At 44.7% G+C, this 14,821-nt stretch overlaps 1 protein-coding gene across 6 annotated transcripts in view; it reads right to left on the minus strand.

The window, feature by feature from the left end:
• Positions 1-513: 513 nt before the first annotated feature.
• PTCH1 (patched 1) overlaps positions 514-14,821 on the minus strand; it is a 69,195-nt gene continuing 54,887 nt past the window's right edge. For all 6 annotated transcript variants that reach the window (XM_055578999.1, XM_055578998.1, XM_055578997.1 and 3 more), the window contains 6 exons: positions 13,818-13,955; positions 10,852-10,994; positions 7,254-7,353; positions 6,440-6,694; positions 4,287-4,848; positions 514-3,380 (listed from right to left, as the gene is read on the minus strand). In XM_055578999.1, coding sequence (XP_055434974.1) covers positions 4,288-4,848; positions 6,440-6,694; positions 7,254-7,353; positions 10,852-10,994; positions 13,818-13,955 — 1,197 coding nt within the window. In that variant the 3' untranslated portion in view covers positions 514-3,380; position 4,287. The remainder of the gene's footprint in view (positions 3,381-4,286; positions 4,849-6,439; positions 6,695-7,253; positions 7,354-10,851; positions 10,995-13,817; positions 13,956-14,821) is intronic.

Genomic DNA, 14,821 nt, shown 5'->3' on the forward strand with positions numbered 1-14,821 from the left:
TGTAAAATGGGGATGTTATTTCTAGTCTTACTTTTCTCCAGCCCTATGATGAAGAAAAATGGGTTGCAAAGAGTTGGGTACGACTTAGTGATTGAACAAGAACATGATGAAGACAGAGTATAATCATCTGATAAATACTCAGAAAAAATACTTTGTATCATGTTCAATCAGTCCCATATTGTTAGCTATACTGTTGTTAAATATGATATCTTCCTTTAATAATCATTAAATTGGATTTATAAATATTCCCTCTATTAGGCATCACACACACACACAAAATTTTAAAAAGGCTAAGAGATGACAGTAGGGATCATTTTGAAGGGTAATTTAGGAGGTTTCCTGGTGACAGAAAATAAAAACGTACAACTCCTCCTACATCAATAATTCCTCCATGAAGAACAAAAAATGAGTATTTAACGAGGTTAGTTGGACAAAAACAACAAAGTTTATGATGACCTGACATGCTGCCTTTGTAAGATATTCTAATTAAAAAACATTCCACAAACAAAGACATAACCAACAAGTTATATTATTTTTTATTCATGTTAGAATTTCTATCAGTGTTTGAACATTAATATTTAGAGAGTTTGTACATTTTTGCCTTCCGAGGTTTAAAATGAGAACCACACTAGGTCACAAATTGTAACTAATACAACACATTCCACAACTGCATGAATATTCACTCAATCTCACTCTCTTAACACTGTTAAGACATTTTCTTTTCCTTGCTGTACTTTACAATGAAAAGTGTGCCCCACTCATGTCTCAGCAAAGTTCCAGACATTATGGATTCATCACATATAAATTCTTTAAAAATATACTTCTGTCAAAAGACTTGATGACTACTATGTACACTACAAAAATAAATTTTCATATAAATAAATTATATGGCATACTTTTATCTTTGTAATTGAAATGACACAAACCCATTCCTGCCAAAATTGGCAGACAATGAGACCCAGTTTGAATATTTCCTTTAAACTCCTTACACTAAAACCTACCATGAGTCCTTAATGAAAATGTTATATACTCTGAACTATTTAACATTAGTAAGCACTCTATACAAATAAAAATTCTGTTCAAAAGTAAAACATAGCTGTAATAGTGTTTCCAATAGAAATAAAATCCCTGCATTTTTCTGTTATAAACTGGCATGACAAATACTGTAGGAAAACATTCTTATGATACAAAATTATAAATATCAGCAAAGATTTAAAAAAAAAAATTAAAACATCCAAATGAACAAACAAGACAGACAAAATAAAACTATTTTATAAAAGAGAGAGAGAAATTCTGGTTGTCTGCCAGCCCCCGAGTTCTCCCTTTGCCAATGTGACTATCGGAGAAAGTTCTATGCTGTGCAGAAAGCAGGGGCCAGGCAAGCAGTCACGCACCACACAAGCTGGGCTCAGGAAAGGAGCGAGGCATGCCTCGAGCCAGAGGGAAGCAGACCTCTGCATTCTGCATCATCTCTCTCCTGAACGCAGGATATATGTTTTCTGAGCAGAGCCTAGTGTTAGGTAGACAGACAGTGTAGCTGACAGAGGCACCGACGGTAGCAGTGGGGCCCCGGGGCCCCTGGCATAGTGACACATACATCTGGCAGCCACGGTCTAGTGGCGAGTTTGAGAGTCTGAGGTCACTACACTGCTGGTACTATTGGGGGCTGCTGCCTTTCGATGAACATTTTCCATGTAAAACAGGAGGCATAATGGGAGCTGCCATTTGTGCACTCCTACAGTAGCTTAGTCTGGGTACCAAGTGCTTCCCAACACTTGCTGGTCTCTGGCTGAGAGCCCAGGAAGACCAAACCTCAGAGCAAGGCAACAGAATTCATATGGAAGCAAATCTTTTAAAATAATGCCTGGTTGAGAGACATGTCTCTATATACATTCTTCACTGGGGGTAGGGTGATACGCCATTAGCATCTTCCTAGTCTTCAATAAACGTACTAATGATGGTGAGAGGAGGGAGGTGAGCTACTTTAGGAAGCGTGCACCTATAATGTTAGTATTAACAAGTGGAGAATCATCCTTCTGAAGCTCGTATCCTGTAGAGTTTCTGACTCCGTACCACCATATTGGATGCTCACTATATAAAGAGGATGCAAACAAATCCAGAAAGCCCCAACCAACTGTGCAATTTAGCAAGAGAGGGAGTTTAAATTGTAGGGACTCAAAACATCATCTCTGGGCTAATTGTAGACCCAGAATTAAGAGGTCGTTGTCTCCAAAAGACTTCTAATCCACTCTTAAACTTGGGTGGTGGTGGTGGTGGTGGTGGGGTGGGTGTGTGGGTGTGTGTGTGTGCGCGCGCGCGTTATGTGTTGGTTCCAAGAGAGGTATAATGAAGGCTGCATACTTAGAGGATATGCTCACAGCCCAGCTGAGGCTCCCCACGAGGCAAGTTTTCTAGGTTTTAATACCAATGAAGATGAAGAGGTGTGAACTCTGTACCCTGAGGTTCCAACATACACCACAATGGTCCATGCAAAGGAACTCATCTCCTCTGAAGCATGAGTTGGGGTGTCTGGATGGCAGCCAATGATCTTAAGAGATGCCCTGAACTTGAAGCGAATCTGGCAAAAGGATAAGGCGATGTTTAGGGCTAGCCCTCCACCACCACTAGCACTAGAAATATCCTGACTCTTCGGCCTAAGGTAGAGCCCACCAAGGTTACAGACAGTAAAAAGAAACAAACAAACAAAAAAATCACAGTACAGTACATTAGGAAATCACACACGTGTTCACACACACAGCCAAACAGGAGAATCGCACCCAACTACACCTAGAGAAGCCACCGGGGTTAACGTGCTTTCTTCATATCTGCTCATTAAACAACAACAAAATTATCACGCATAGCGTGTTTGGAAGTTAACAGTAACATTTCATACTACCACAGGGTTGTGATATGCAAATTTAAAATATTTTAAACAGAAACCTTTACAAAATAATCCTATTACATAAGCAATATTTGCATAGAATTATACAGGTAAATTATACAATATTTAAGCAGCAGCAACAATATGCTGAAATTTAAGACTAAGTTAAGCTTGGCTGTGGCACAGAGACCAATGTACACACAGGGAGGGCCCCTCTGTGATCCCCCCACTGCCCACTCTGGAGGCAGGAGTGGGGAAACCCCAGTAAATCACACTACTTTACATCCATTCCTTCGTATGTTACATATGTGTACACCTCTTAAATATTTATAGAAATATTTCACAAAATAATACAATCGGTTACAGTAACGATGAACTGCTCTCTGGCACAGCACACCTTTCTAATTCCGCGTTTCTCTTCAGGCAGTTCTGGTGGGGTGGGGTAGGGGTAGGGAGGGGATTCCAATCTTTGGCCTCTTTGCTTCAGATTTTACTCACCCTTTAAAAGAAAAAAGGAAGTCAAATAAAGTAACAGGTCTATGAGTTCATATTTATAAAGCACAAACACAGGCAAAATGAGTCTGAGGTATAGAAATCAGGATGGTGGGGGCTGGGGTGAGGGCATGAGGGGCTTCCAGGGGCAGATTATGATCCCTTCCTTGATCTGGGGGCTGGGGACAGGGATGTGGTCATTTTGTGACGTTCGTTCATCAGACATAGCGCTATATGGCATTAGAAGACGGAAAAAGAGGTGAAGGGGCAGCGATCAATATTATTGTTGAGATGCACCAACACCACCCCCCTCTAAAAACCTACAGTAAGTGAAGTGAGAAGTGAAGTTGCTCAGTCACGTGCGACTCTCTGCGATCCCATGGACTGCAGCCTACCAGGCTTCTCCATAGAATTTTCCGGGCAAGAGTACTGGAGTGGGTTGCCATTTCCTTCTCCAGGGGATCTTCCCGACTGGGGGGTTTGAACCCAGGTCTCCCGCATTGCAGACAGACACTTTATCCTCTGAGCCATCAGGGAAGCCCAGTAACGGACAGACCCAATTTAGAATTCCACTGATTCTCCAAGGATGACTAAGCTTGAACAGGAAGCCCTGTCTGTAGGTTGAGGTCACTGTTTGCGACACATCAGTGCCCAGGGGCCCCAGGAGGTTGCTCTGTCTGCAGCCCTCTAGTCCCCGAGAGCATGCGTGCTCAGTTGTGTCCAACTTTGGGACGCTATGGTCTGTAGCCCGCCAGGCTCCTCTGCTCATGGAATTTTCCAAGCAAGAAAACTGTAGTGGGTTGCCATTTCCTATTCCACGGGGTCTTCCCCCCCCAGAGATCAAACCCACGTCTCCATGGAAGCTGAGGGACCGCTGAAGAGCCCCGCCCACCTTCCCGCGGACCCCGCCCACCTCAGTTGGAGCTGCTGCCGTGGCGTCTCTCCTCACATTCCACGTCCTGCAGCTCAATGACCTCCACCTTGGGTTCCCTCCTCTCACACCGGACATTAAAAGGCACATGGGGGTCCTCAAACAGCCCGTGGTCAGTCTCGGGGTAGTCCTCGTAGCCTGGGCAAAGCCCGCTTCGGGGGTTCCTACTGGGCCCAGGCCCAGGGGCGGGCGGAGGATGCACGGCAACAGTTACGGACGCCGAGGCCGTCACGGTGGTAATGGGCTGGCAGTAGCTGGGCATGGAGCTGCCCATGGCAGTGAACGCTGGGTTGTGATGCCGAGGGTTGTGAGAACGGGCTCCCCGGGGGCCCGTGCGGTCCCTATTGCTAGGGCCAGAATGCCCTTCAGTAGAAATTTCGAAAGCGTCTCTGCGCGGTTTATAGGGAGGCGGCCTCAAGCATTCTCTGGGGGTTTCTCTTCTGGGCTGCTGTCCTGGCTGTCCAGGTGGCAGGGTCCTTGAGTCCAGGTGGGACTGCTGTCGAGGATTTGAGGGTGGGTGATGCCTCGGTTCAGGATGGACCACCTACAGAGGGCAAGGGCAGGTTGAAACAGGCCCAGTGCTAACCCCAGGCTGGGCGCCACCCCCTGCTGTTCCAGCCCCCTCTTCTTGGCTCTGGCTCCTGCCTGGCCACCCACACACAGCTCTTTCTGAACTAGAGCTCAGTCAACCCCACAAGTGGCTGGGAGTGCCCCAGGGAGATAACAAGGGCCTTCTACCCACAGACGAAAAACCCATTCTCTTTGAACCTCAACAACGTGGCAGAGGAGCGCCCTACTTGGACCCTGCGTGTAGGCTTTCTCCGGCACAGCTGGCTGCATGCATAGGGCTGCAGCCCATAAATGCAGGGCTGTGGTCTAAGCATCCAGCTGCCTCCCTCCCATAGTCTGCCACCCCACCCTGCTGGGTAGTCAGATCTGGAGTTCCTCTTCTTCTAAAACTGCCAAGTGCCTGGCCCTGGCTCACCCACACGCAGGACGTTGCCAGGACTGTCTATACCTACACTGTTGAATATGGCTATTTACATTTAAGTTAACTAAAATTAAAACTGCAGCCCCTTAGTCACACTAGCCACATTTCAAGTGCTCAACAGCCACATGTGGGCAGTGGCTGCTGCACGGGAGAGTGCAGGCAGAGAGAGCATTTGCATTGTCATAGAAAGTTCTATGGGGCAGCACTGCTCTGTCCTGTTGTTAGGAATCTGGTTTCTGGGTCTCTATACAAAGCACGGAGCAACACAGTGGCCACATCAATCAAAAGGACCGTGACCAACTTCAAAGTCGTTCAGCTTGTACCTATTTTTAGGCTCCTGCTGAACAAAACCAGATTCACACTGCAGCTCAGCAGGCATCGTCACGGGGGGTAAGAGGAGGAAAATTTAGGTTATTTGGTTGGCCTCTCTCTCTTTCATGGAAGGGCAGCTCCGGCCTGGGACTGGAATACACATTTCCTGGAGGGACAGCAGGAAGCCCCAGTTGGAGCAACATTAGCCTTAGAACCTTCCTTGGGTTTTGTGTGCTGTGCTCCAGGCCTGGGGAGCTGAGAACATCCTAGGGAGTACAGAGAGGGGAGAATGTAGCTGGGGCTCTCAGAGCCTCTGAGGAGAGGCTCCTGGGCCGCTCATGGTTTTCCTGAATTACTGAAGGCTGGTTCTCAGCTTCTCTGCTCCTTCCAGTCACACAGAATGTGAGCTTGGAGCCATAAAAGCTTCTGGTAAAGTCTCAGACAATAGTGATTGAAGTAATTTTATACTAAGGGCAATTAAAGGTAACAGAGGTGGAAGGGAAAAAAATAACTTCTGCTGGCAATAAAAATAACATTATATTTTAAAATAAGGATCATCCTACAATGTATGTAACTTTAAAATAAGGGTGGGAGGGTGGGTAAGGAAGCAAGGCATGCTTTGCCTCTGGTTCTTAAACAAGATATATGCTGATGGATGCTTTGTGTAGTCTCCAATACTGGCCCCTGCCCTTTTCATCCGTATGAGATACAACCATATGAAATTGACATTTTTATAGTATGATTCCACCTAACCTATACTTTTTTTTTTGCATCCTGTGTTTTGCTGTTCAGAGCAGGCAGGGGCTGCCTCCTGGTGTGACTTGTGACTTACAGTGGAGCGGGCGAAGACAGGGTTTTCTGTGGCTTCCACGACCACTTGGTGGGCAGGGCCCCCAGCACCCTGCTGGGCCTCGTAGTGGCGCAGCTCCTCGCTGATGCCTGACACGGTCGTCTGAGAACTGTACTCCGAGTCAGAGGAATCAGACCCGTTGTTTGTGTGACCGGCGGGCACAGCAAACCGGACCACACTGGGGGGTGGCTCAGGAGAAGGTGTGGGCAGCCGGTTCAGCCCATTGGCTGGAGACACCTATTTAAGGGGATTCCGTATGTCAGGTGTTATCATCCATTTACCTGGTAGCTACACTCAAGGTTCAAAACACAGTACTGTTCAGGGGTCGCTGCCCTCCCTCACTCCCCCTCCTGGCCTCCCACACTACTCTGTATTCACTTAGCCCAATCCTTGCCACTTAGAGGACCCTTGGGCATGACAGATGGAGCAAAAGAACTGCCCTCTGCTTTCACACACTGGAAAGGCAGGTTATGCCCTTTTCACTCCTGTTCAAACCCAGATATTCATCTTGAGTGGAAAATGCTTTATTGATAGAGACCTATAACACTTAGGTTGCCAATCACCAGGTTTCAAAAAACCAAAATAAAAGCAACCTAAACCAAACCAAACCAACACAACATCCTCCAACACTAACAAACTGAAGAGAAAAAAGGCTATAGTTATTGAGTTGTTTGCTGAAAAAGTAAACAACCAGAAAATGGGGATAAAGCTAAATATCTAAATTAAGACCAACACCAGGAAAAACAGCATACAGATGGCCTGTGGGCTGCACACGACGCCAACAACGATTACTGACCTCAGGATACGGTCCGAAGAAGGACAAAAGGACTGGCAGCAAAACTAGTCCATTGAGAACACCCAGGATTGTTAGGATTGCCAGGACAGCAAAGAAGTACCTTAAACATAAAAGGGAAACAGGAACATTTACCATGGCAAGTGAATTAAGGTACCCTTCATGTGCCCAAATGTCAGAGCCAAAAATGAACAAAACCCACACCAGTGAAAAGGCTGTTACAAAACTTCAGTTCAAACCCAGCACAGGATTACTTTCGTTTTTCTTTTAACCTTCTGACTTTGAGGACTGCATTCCGCAACCCAAAGTGTTAGTTCGTGAAGGGAAGAAAAAAAAAAATTAGGTTGTTAATTTGCTGAAATCTCATGGCATGTAATGTTATTTATGAATGTGTTACACAAACACAAAAATATGGAATGTGAACTGAATGGCTGAGCAGACTGAAAGCACAAATACAATGCAGAGGGGCCCCGTTCACGAAAACCCAGCAGAAGCAAACAAATGAAGTGAAGGGTGTAGAATTTAAACAATTTAGCCCAGGAGGAAAAGCAGCCCACTTCTGCAGGCAGCTAATCCACTGTGAAATGCTTCTGCATCTTAGAGCAGAATCTCTAATTAAGTCTCCAGTGTATCAGGTAAGGCTTTCCCTGGGCTTTCATTAACCACAACTTTCTGCCTAGAATTCTGTGAGTTCCAGTTTTACCAAATAGCTCCAACTGCGACCTTTTTAGAACACTGGAACCAGCTTTCCGCAAAGAAAACACTGCCCATTCTGTGGTTGCTGGGGCATTTTCGGGGGAGGGCGGTCCACAATGACGGGTTGCTCTGCTGGCCAATCTTTTGTTGAACAATTTAGCATCTCTGAATACTCTTGTTTTGCGTCAGCCAATTCAGACATAAAGGCCGCAGCACCATGCAGAAGAGGAGAGTGCACAAGTGGCCCTGCTTTCCCACCACTGAGGGCTAAGGTCTGGGATCCTTCACGAATACCAAGGTGAACCTGTCAGCCAGGAGGGTGGCTGGCGGATGTTCCACACAGCTGGAGGCAGAAGGCTACACGCAAGCATGCGTTTCTCTAACTATCGGTTTCTAGGGCAGTTTTGCTGGAAGGGGGCTGGGGTGGGGGAGAGCTCAGGATGTTCTGGGAAGAGGGAGGGCAAGATATCTATATGTTAATGGTCCTCTTGATCATAAAACGGAACAGGCTCCAAACTTCACTGTGCCTATATATGTTTTGCCCTTAGATGAAAGGAGAGAGAATCTCTATAAAAATACAAATACCTCGCAGCTATTGTAAACACTAGAAACTTCTGAGCTGCATTAGTAAAACCAAGCAGCCGATGTCTTGCACTAATGTAAACTCCTGGAACTTTAGGTTGAGGCATATATCAGCAGCAGGCATTAAGACATTTGCATCCCATCCATCTATCGGTAGAATAAACAGACCAATTAGATTTCTGACGGCTTAGTGTATACAATGTCTGCTCATTTAGTCGACCTCAGTGAGGGCTTTATCAGGTTAATCCATCCAGTTCTAGAAAATGGGAAGCCCTTTTAAGTGCTTGAAATAAGAGCCCTGCTATCTCTGGGAGAGAACAAGAAGCCATGGGTTAGATGAGAGAGTTGGGATCCTGCCCTCCACCCAGGTCCCAGATGGTTGCTCTAATCAGGCTAAGTTTCTTCTCTGTTGCTCCCCTGGCATCCCCCAACAAGGCTGAGTTAGATCCTTTGAGATCCCATCACATTCTGTTTCCCATGGTTTTGAATTGCTTGTGACCTTGTCTCTCCCCGCCATAGACCATAGCTATGTAGAGGGGGACAAGGACAACGTTACTGCTGTGCTGTTGTGTGAAATGGCACTTATGAGGTGTTCAGCATAGTGTTGAATGAGAAATTACACAAAAGAATCTTTCCTGGATGTAGCGTTTGTACATCATAGAGAAACAACTACTAATGCTCAAATAAAGGAAAAGTCAACATCAAATTAAGAGTTCAAAACAAAACCCAGACAAAAACCTTCTTCTAGTTTAGGCATATATATCTACCTGATACTAGCCAACGAGGTGTACTAATTGGCTTGCTAATGGATCAGTCCTCTGTGCTGAGAGGATCAGCAACAGGGCCATCATCTGGGAGCTGGCTAATAACTTAGACCCCGCTCCCCACCCCCGATGAAGTCTGATCTGCATTTACAGAGAGCCCCTGTGATTCATGAGCACATTATAGTTTGAGAAGTACTGGTTTACACCTCTCCACTCACTCTCCACCCAAATGACAGTGAGCCAACCCTGGCACTCATTCTAGGAAGGCTACATCTCCATAATGATGCCAAGGACCTATCGTCTTTTGTAATAAAGAAACTTTGGCTACAATTTAAAATCCTTAAAATCCTCTTTTTTTCACTTGGAATTGAAGGTCCTATTACAACATACACACCAGGAAAGCCGGTTTAGATTTTCTCTCCAGATTACCAAAGTGTGCCTAACAATCCAGTCATTTCTCACATTTCATTCAGGGGTCCTAATTCTGGACTATCTTTTACTTATTGATGATTCTGGCCTTGACCCTCCACAGAGCAGCAGGGTTACATCTAAGAGCAGCTGTTTAAAAAAGCTGTGGAGGCTCTTCAGAGAAGAAAATGGTCTCTCCCTGTAGTTCTCAAATTCTTTTCAAAAGGAAAACTTGCTCTCCTTTCATACTTCACAAAGTCAAGTCCTTAAATAAATTCACCAGAAACTGCTTGTCATGAAACCCAAATAGAAAGATGTATCCAAATGAGGCTTAGATTTTAAAAATCTGACACCAAAGTCACACAGTAAATGTTTCTTAAATCTTACTGGGAACTTGAACATGAAATCAAGGTATGCTGTCTTCACTTCTTAAAAGAATAAAATTTCTGAAAATTTTAGGTATCTGCGTGTTTTCCTCTCTACAGTTTTGAAGGCCAATGGAAGGTCAAATTTAGTCAGTCAAAGGGAACCAGGTCATTTCCTTCTGTTGATATGTCTAACCTTAATACCAAGAGCTGGGATGTGGTGTCAAGCTGCAGAGCTGCCTTTGTTTCTAGCCCCAAACCCTCCATCTTTTGTCCTCAGGATATTCCCCAAAACAGCTCTAGAAGAGGGCCTGTTCTTATGCCTCTCAGCATGTGCATGCGTGTTCAGTCGTGTCCGACTCTTTGCAACCCCACCGACTGCAGCCTGCCAGGCTCCTCTGTCCATGGAGTTTTCCAGGCAAGGAATACTGGAGTGGGTTGCCATTTCCTACTCCCGGGGATCTTCCCGACCTGAGGATCAAACCCAAGTCTCTTGCGGCGTCTACATCGGCAGGTGGATTCTTTACCACTGTGCCACCTTGGAGTTAATAAACTCAAAAGAAAGTGGAGTCACAGATTGTGACAATCATCACTTTACAATATATATGTATATCAAAACACCATGTTGCACTCCGTAAATATATACAATTTTTGTCAATTATTCCTCAGTAAAGCTGTGGCGGGGGCAGGCTCAGCAGGAAGCAGAGTCACAATGAAGACAAGCTGCAATCGCTCAGAGACAAAAGGAAATAAGTTACAGAGAACACATTAGAAAACAAGGCTTACCTGACAATGAAATCAAATTCAGATCCTGCAAGCATCAGCACTCCCAGTAGAGTGGAAACGGCACCATCGAGAACAGGCGCAAACATGTGCTCCAGGGCAAGCACGGCCCTGCGGTTCTTGTCACCGATGGCTGTTAGAAAGGCCTGCGCAATGCGAGTTCGGGTGATCAGATTCCTGGATTTCATTTAGTCAATAGCCAGCTTCGTCTTAAATGCTATAAGCTGGTTTCATCTGACTCCACTGTACCCCTCAGATCTTACTGTCTAGCTATTGGAATGTTTAATTGGGGTTGCTCAACTTGGCTAAATCTAGGCTTACACTAAATTGACCTGTTAATAATAATGGATTGTATTTGGTGTTGATGTAAATCTTGAACAGCAACAAAAAAGATGGAAAGCGTATTTACTTTAAATTTAAACACGAAAAAAAAAAAAATAAAATAAATTTAAAAACGATGCCAAAACTATATAAAAATGAGCAAAATGTTCCCTTCTTTTCACTGTCACTCACCCTTGAGTTCACTCCCCATGAGAGCGATCTTACATTCTTCACATGGGAGATCTCTAGCTGTGAAAGCAACAGCATTTCTCCCGATTTTTTGAAAGGTCAAGATCTTACTTTAAAATGGGCTTAGCACCGAGGTGCCAAGTACGTATTTCCTCATGATTATACTGAGGTTAGAATTTCTGTCACTGTGTTCAGACTTATATGTTTATAGGACATGTAAGTACCATTAACGTATCACAAGAAATTCAATCAAGCCTGTTCTAAATATGGGTGGACATGTCCAACTCTTTTGTGTTCTCAAGGTCTTCTAGGTCAAGGGCATTGTTGATACCAAATGGAAACCTTATGTAGGTCTTGGTATATCACACTATTGGCTTGAGAGTATGACCCAAGACCATTTTAATGTGGGTTAGTTACTGTTACACCCTGCCTGTTCCCCTCAGTGGGACCTAACAGGGAGGGCCGAGCCTGGCACAAGCTTGCTCTCTGAAAGCGCAGGCTGCTCTGGGATGCTGAGAAGAGGGCCTGGAGCCCTTGCAGGTGGCATATGCGTCTTGGGGAAAGACATGTCCATTAAGGACTACTTAATGGATGAAGAAATAAAACTACACACAAGTGTACCAAGGTGTATTACTTTTCTCTAAAGTGGGGTCTATGTAAGTGATGCTCTTTCAGAGTTGAGGAGACTTTAGGGTCCAAGTAGTTATCTTTTTCTCCTGAGAGGAAAGCACTAAAATGGTCTGGAACCATGCTGTCTGTGCTGTATTTGGGCCATGAGGCCATAAGCGCCAGAGCCGAGTTGATCTTCTTGCGTATAACTCACGCTACTGGGACAATGAACTGCCGGATGCCCACTGACCCCTTGATGACGTTCACATACAGGATGTGGTCAGAATGCCATGTCCTGTGAGTGGATAGTCTCCTGATGAAGACTTGGGCTGGCAGCACAAAGCCAAGTTGGCTCTTGAGACTCCTGACATTCTCAGGATTAAATCTTGCATGAGGAGTAGAGGCGTTCCTTCATTGTTTATTCAACACTGGTATGGATATTTATGTTCCTACTACCTCAGAGACCCAGGGTGCTGCAACAGTTTAAGAAAAGATATTAAGCATTTCCACCACAAAAATCTGATCTAGGACCACCCTGGTCTGTAATGATAGCCACCAAAAAGAGTGGTTTTCATTCACAACAGAATAAAATGATTTGTAGTTTTTAACTCACATATAAATGTTTCTCATTTTTCAAAGAAATGATATTATGTGTTTTCTAAGTTCTAAGCTCTTCTTTTTAAAAATCCCCTCTCCTTCTTCCCAGCTCAACTGAGGAAAGCAATTTGGGTAGGATCAAAATTTAGAGAACTGTTTCTATATTATCACCTTTTTATTATACACTGGGGGAAGAACAGGTTAACTGCAACAGAACATTCTTTCTGAAATACAAAAGTTTATAATCCCTAAGTAGCATAAATATGGCCCTGAAAGAGGACAATAGAAAGTAGTAGACACCCGTGTGTAGACACACAGAGGCCATGTGTTGAGCCCAATGCTAGAGACTGCAAAAGCAAGGCTAAAAGTAATCTGATCCAAGTCCAGTGCGAGGTTTCCTGGCCAAGGATTCCTAACATCAGTATTTATTCAGTCAACAAGTATTTACTGAATGCCTATGTAAACTCAAGGTCTTAGGCTATAAACACAAGTGTGGATGGAGCATAATTTACACATCACTGTGGGGCTTTTAAATAATTCTCTGATAAATGTATACGATGGACTTGTCTCATGGATTAGACTCCTCTTGAAGTTTACCCTCCTTTTTCACAAGACTGGGCCCACAGAGAGAGGGGAGAGATTCCTATGGAGAGCAACACTAGTTCTTTTATGTCCTGTTGTCATGAATTTGGAGGCTGGGAGGTCGAAGGAACTGGGGTGGGGGGTGGTGTTCAGATGGGGAGTTCATTAGCCCCAGGGTATTTCCTTAGCTGCCAATTCACTTCTCTCTCAACTATGCCCGCCCACCATGCCTGTGAGTGTGGTCTCATGTTATTCCCGCTTCATTACTGTGGTTTTAAAAACTGTATGTATTTGTGCACACACATACTCATATAACATCTGTCTAGGAACAGCTGACACCTTTAGGACCCGTGACACAACTGACACCACCAAATAAGCAGAATCCTTCTGGGCCCACTCGGACACACCGAGGACACTGTCTACTGCTGCCACGGCCCGGCTAACGTCCACCTTTGATGACCTGCTTCTTAGATTCCCTCAGAGGGAAAGGAGTCCAGCTGAACTGCAGCCACTCCTGGGGAGTGTCTGTGCTCCCAAGCCTTTTGCTGTGATATGTGTCAGATGTGCTCCTTGATGGTGGAGAAAATGAAAAGGTTCCCAACTTGTAAACTAAATGAGCTTGAGGAAATAGGTTGCCTTTTCACAGCTTTCCCTGAAACTATCTCCCATACCAGAGCGACATGAACAGTGAATTCCACTCCAATGCCGACGGAAGCAATCAAGATGACCACAGGCACGGCACTCAGCTTGATTCCAATGAGGCCCATCATGCCAAAGAGCTCAACTGTCATCAAAGCCAAGACTGTCACCTTTAAAAAAAACACACAGGATGAGTGGCTGGGCACAAACACACTCTGGGTGTTGCAAAAATTCTTTCCAAACTATTCCATGAGTGTGATCTATAAAGAGTTATACAGATATGTACTTATTGCTGGCTACAAATTTAATATAGTTTAAAACAAGGCGTTTCCTTCTGTTTTGATCTTAACCATCAGAGATCATCCTTCAACTTGTAACCGAGCTGAAACTTTTTTGGTTGCCTTGCCCTCCATCCTAAAGAAAGTTGATAGGACAGGCTGAATAAATATTCTTTTACATAGAAGTTGCTTTGCTTTTGTTTGGAGAGCCTGTGGGCTGAGTGAGGATGACTTAGGAGAAAGGGGACGTATGGTCAGCCGATGCGGGTCAGGTTACAGCCCCTTCACTCTGAAGAAATGTGGAGTCACTGGGGTGGACAAAGCAAACAGTTAAATCCAGGGAAAAGCTTTTATTTGCCATTCTTTCATCTGCCTTGTAAAAATTTCTAGGGAGATGGAAAGAATCCGTGAGGTAGACTTTGGAGTTTTTTGGGCCAAAGAGGAGAAAATACAAATAAAACAATAAACTTTACAAGAGAAGGAGAGAATGATCTTTCCTTCTGGGGGTGGGGGACAGCAGGCAGTGAAGGGCGAGCAGACAAGTACAATAAAAGTTCCCTTTGCTTTCTTTTAATAAGCTAATGAAAGATGGATAACATCAATTGCTTAAGTACCATGAAAACTCCCACAGACTAAACATTTACCTTTAAACATACCTGCTGTACAGACTCATGGTGCGGAAACAAGACCTGGCCTCTGTTTTTCTAATTTTGGCATTTTGAAGGCTATACCACAGTTCATGGAATTTAAACACTGCC

Source organism: Bubalus kerabau, chromosome 4 (assembly GCF_029407905.1).
Source record: "Bubalus kerabau isolate K-KA32 ecotype Philippines breed swamp buffalo chromosome 4, PCC_UOA_SB_1v2, whole genome shotgun sequence".
NCBI lineage: Eukaryota > Metazoa > Chordata > Mammalia > Artiodactyla > Bovidae > Bubalus > Bubalus kerabau.